Source organism: Nicotiana tomentosiformis, chromosome 9 (genome assembly GCF_000390325.3).
Source record: "Nicotiana tomentosiformis chromosome 9, ASM39032v3, whole genome shotgun sequence".
Taxonomy (NCBI): domain Eukaryota; kingdom Viridiplantae; phylum Streptophyta; class Magnoliopsida; order Solanales; family Solanaceae; genus Nicotiana; species Nicotiana tomentosiformis.
The window spans coordinates 34737124-34741738 of record NC_090820.1 but is presented as its reverse complement, the minus strand read 5'-3'; the positions used below and the strand labels follow the sequence as shown (position 1 = coordinate 34741738).

General features: G+C 32.2%; 1 protein-coding gene across 1 annotated transcript; it reads left to right on the top strand.

The window, feature by feature from the left end:
* The first annotated feature begins 442 nt into the window (after positions 1–442).
* LOC104089661 (uncharacterized) lies at positions 443–1966 on the top strand. Its single transcript, XM_070186124.1, has 5 exons — positions 443–645; positions 781–851; positions 976–1056; positions 1167–1291; positions 1730–1966. The coding sequence occupies exons 1-4, from the start codon at positions 534–536 to the stop codon at positions 1233–1235; spliced, it is 333 nt and encodes a 110-aa protein (XP_070042225.1). The 5' UTR covers positions 443–533; the 3' UTR covers positions 1236–1291; positions 1730–1966.
* Positions 1967–4615: the final 2649 nt, after the last annotated feature.

The window sequence follows — 4615 nt, the reverse complement described above, 5'->3', positions numbered from 1 at the left end:
GGGGGAGTGTTATGAATATATTATATTATGGAAGTTCATTTAGTACTCCGTTGTAAATAAGCTTCCTGAAAAAGTTTATCCATATGAGACTCCGCCATAAATATATTTATCTATTTAGTACTCTATTGGAAATAAGCCTCCTGAAGAAGCTTATCCTTTCGGTACTCCGCTATGGATAAATATTACCAATGATAAAAGATTATTTATATCTTACACAGCAGCTTACACAGCAGCAGCAGCTTACACAGAAGCTTGCAGTAGCAGCTTACACAGCAGCTTCCTTTCTTCTATAAATAGAGGAGAATTCAAAGTTTGAAGTTTGAATAATATATCAGTTTCTCTCTATACTTGTCTTTACTTTACAGTCTTTATTTTATAACAGTCTATAGTTTTTCTCTTACAATAATTACTTATTTGGGAGATAGTCAAATAGGTTTATTTTATTGCTGGTAGTACATAGTACGAATTACACCTTCGTAAAATGGGCTAGCGATATGTGAATTAAGGGAGGAATCAATAGAGGCAACGACTTTATGCTACGACGACCGAACTTGAAGAAAGTTGAGAAGATCAAAACCAGTTGGCGTGACAAAGAAAAACCAAAAATGAATCCTCAAATCTGGCACAAAGTTGCTGCTATTTCTGGTAAAACTACTTCTCTTTGGATACTCCACCATGTCAATTTCTTATGTTTTGCATTTGTCATAGCTCCTATCTTGAAAAATCTTTTTTGGGTTTAAAGAATTTTTAACTTAGAAAATTGTAAGCTGTGGAAAACAGGTGTAGCTGCTCTTGGGTTAGGAACTTATGGAGCTCATGTCTTCAAGCCCAAAAATCCCACTTACAAAGAGGTTCTTGTTTTCTTTTCTCTTTTTTCCCAATTTTTTTAGATGAAAATTCTTTTTTCCATCATTTAGTGTAGGGAATTTTTTTTTTTTAATTTTTGGATTATTTTGTTGCAATTGGTAATTAAAGGTGTGGAATACTGCATCACTGTACCATTTGGTTCACACTGCTGCCCTTGTTTCTGCTCCTATCACTAAACATCCAAACATTGTGAGTTCCCTAACTGCATATTTATCTTTGTGACCTATTTAAAGCCTTCAACTTTGCTGGGTGATGGATATAATCTGTTTTTTTTCCCCTCTTCCTCTTTTTGGTTGTAGTTTGGAGGACTGCTAACTGGTGGAATTATCGCATGTGAGACAGTGAGATTGAGTACTCTGAGAGTGTGAGCTTATGAACGAGATGCGTTGCATTTGACATGCGTACTTGTGATACATGCATAGAGGTGGTGCATTTCCTTCTGCTACCCAGTTTTGGGGACATTTATTATTTTACATATATCTTGACATGTAGGCATAAAGAAGTACTTTCCTCATGCTATCTGAAAATGAAACATCTTACTCGTTGTTGAAAGGATTTTGGAAAAAATCACAGTTTTCAAACTTACTCGTATTTTTGCTTTTTCGGTAAAAGATTTGGATTTTCAGTGAGATACTTGAAAAGAAATGCCTATTTTTCTGGATTTGTGAACAAACTGAGCCTTTTATTTTTAAGATACTCTTTTGTTATTGTACTATGTTGTTATGAACTGTTGTGAAATATTGGTGTTGGACCCGACCTTTTTGTTAGCGCGTTACTACTTTCAACCTAAGGTTAGGTTTGTTACTTATTGAGTACATGGGGTCGGTTATACTCATACTACACTTCTGGACCTTGCGTGCAGATGTTGGCCATTGATGTTGTGTTCGTTGAGAGCTGGATCTAAAGATGTACCTGCGTTCCAGTTGTAGCTGTCTCTTGTTCGTGGTAGCCTTAGAACTATAAAACTCTGTTTATGTACTTTTCAAACAGATGATGTATTTACTTCATTTCATCTTTGAAAACTCTATTCTTAGAAGCTCATGATTTGTACTACCAGTTCTTGGGGAATGAATAAGATTTAGATTTTCCTTTACTTAAATTGCTTTAATAATTGTTATTGTAATTGGATATTTGATAATTGGCTTACCTAGCGGGTTGGGTTAGGTGGCATCATGACTAGTCAGATTTTGGGTTTTGACAACTTCATTGTATTTGGTCATAATTAATTAATCGTCAATATATTAAAAATGGAATAAAATGGAGTTCTTGTGTGAGTCATGCATTCTATGTGATATGTTAAATTGCTGAAAATTTAGCAGATATAAATGAAAGAATTTTCAAATTGTTCCACTTGCGTGTCTTTCAAAAATAAAACTCATATCTTATTATCTACTAATTTAAATGGTAATTATATTTTTACTCTAATTGATACCTCAACTTTCTCATTATCTTATTGTCGTATAATTTATGTGAAAAAAATTATTATTACGTTTTACTTTAATAAATCTCATATTTATCTCGTTAAAATTTGATTGAATGCCTTAATTTGTATAAATATAATGTTTTATTGGATATCATATATCTCTAACCTAAACTAAATTGATATTCTATTGCACAACCTCTCAACTATTTTATCTTATTTAAATCCTAAATTGGCTTAATAACTCATTTGACGCTTTACTATGTTCAAGTTGGAATTGTATTTAATTGTGTTTAAATTATTCATCATTTCATGGCAAGGACGAGAGTAAAAGCACGAAGTGTAATGACGCGCCATTTTTGTATTATATTTGTTCTCTGACTGTATTGTTGCTCAATTGCTTGATTGTTTGCTCGATGCCATCCATGTTCTCATTATTTTCATTGTTGATTTGTATTGGAAATTCTTCTATTATTGGCCTTACATTGATACTCCTTCTTTGTTAGCTTCATGTAACATACTGTATAACTTTATATGTCCGGTAGGTGTCTTGACCTGACCTCGTCACTACTCTACTGAGGTTAGGCTTGATACTTACTGGGTACCACTATGGTGTACTCATACTACGCTTTTACACATCTTTTTGTGTAAATCCAGGTACCCCCAGAGTTATTGATATTCTTGATAGTTGATCGAGCATTGTTGTGGAAACTCAAGGTATGTCTGATGTCGCGTTCATAGGCTTCGGAGTCACCTTCTGATATTTCTTGCACTGTTGATTCTACTCTGGAACAATTGCATTTAAAGTTTTTCTAGTAAACTCTGTAGAGCTTGTGACTTGTACTACCAGTTTTGGGATTCTAGGAAATTTCTATTTTGAGATTATTCCAGATAATTGATTTCTTTATTACCATTCAAACAGAACTGTTAAAAACGACTAAAATTAGTCTAACGTTGGCTTGCCTAGCAAGTGAAATGTTAGGCGCCATCACGATCACGAATGTGGGAATTTCAGATCGTGACACTTCAAAAAATGTTTTCTTTACGTGCCTCTAAGCCAAACAAATTTATTTTCGTTTTCTAATATTGTTGTAATCCTTGTTCTAACAATTTGTCTTAAATCTTAAGTAGTAATTAATTGTATGGACATATGATGTAAAAGTGGAACTGCATGTAAGTTATGATACTCCACATGAATATTAAGTGGAAAGCTACTGTTACAGCTTGAACAAGCAAATTGTGATAATAAAAATATTATGTTCAAATCTTTGATGGTATTTTTTAATCATATACTGCTCAAATTTTCCAATTCGTTGTTTGGTGACATTGCGAGAGCAACAGTATGATTGTACTAGATCAGTTACAAAATCTAAACTAACTAGGATGGAAGATCATGGACACATTAATTATCTATGGAATTGTTTAAGTGATAGACTTTCCGTTATAATTTATGTCCATTAAAAATTAAATGTTCAATTTCATATTAAGATTTATTCTCCCCCTCCCCCCTCAAACTTGATTTCTTTTAGAATTAAACAAAATTGGGCTAGCAGCAGCGGCAACAGCAACAACACTTCCGTCTTAAACAAAATTGGGCTAACAACTTACAGATATTCTCCAACTACACTCGAACCTTAACTATAATAGTCTCGTTTGTTTCGATATGTTTTTAACTTTTATCGTAATTGAGTATAATAACATTTGACGTTTAAATATTATTTGACTGTTATAGACAAATATTATCCGGGAAATCAATTTTAAAATTTTAAAAGATAAGAATTCTTTAAATGTAAAATCTCAAAAGATATGCATAATTCATAATTAAATTTTTTGAAAAAGCTAATACATTTTTGAAGTATAAGTACTCGCCTAATATTCTTTGTCACAAGTAGTATATTGAAGTTTTAAAATATATGATCAGAATCTCTTAACTTAATTAGTGTTGGTAATCTTAGAGATTTTATTTCAATAAATATCGCTTTTATATTACCCATAAAAAATAACTATATAGAGGGATAATTTTACAAAGATCGTCCTGTTATAAATATATTTGTTAGTGTTATAGCTAAAAAATTATTGCTTTTGTCTGGATATGTTGTTCCTTAGTTTTAAGTTAATCTGTTTCAACTTATTTATGATAATCCTTCTTCCATAGGGAAAAGGTATTGATTTAAGTTTTATTTTTATTTGGGTCATGTATAGGACAGAACAAACTACCTTTTCCGTGTCAAAATTCAGATTCTTAAGTTGAGTGGGTCTAGGATCTTAACTGGTATAAATACAGGTTGAGACCACCTCGTTTCCCATTATCTCAACTATTTGAATATA

Bases quoted from the DNA above. Each gene is read 5' to 3' on its own strand.
- LOC104089661 (XM_070186124.1), top strand. From the start codon at position 534: ATGCTACGACGACCGAACTTGAAGAAAGTTGAGAAGATCAAAACCAGT. The intron at 852-975 runs GTTCTTGTTTTC...TGGTAATTAAAG, and splicing joins AAAATCCCACTTACAAAGAG to GTGTGGAATACTGCATCACT. The intron at 1,057-1,166 runs GTGAGTTCCCTA...TTTTGGTTGTAG, and splicing joins TCACTAAACATCCAAACATT to TTTGGAGGACTGCTAACTGG.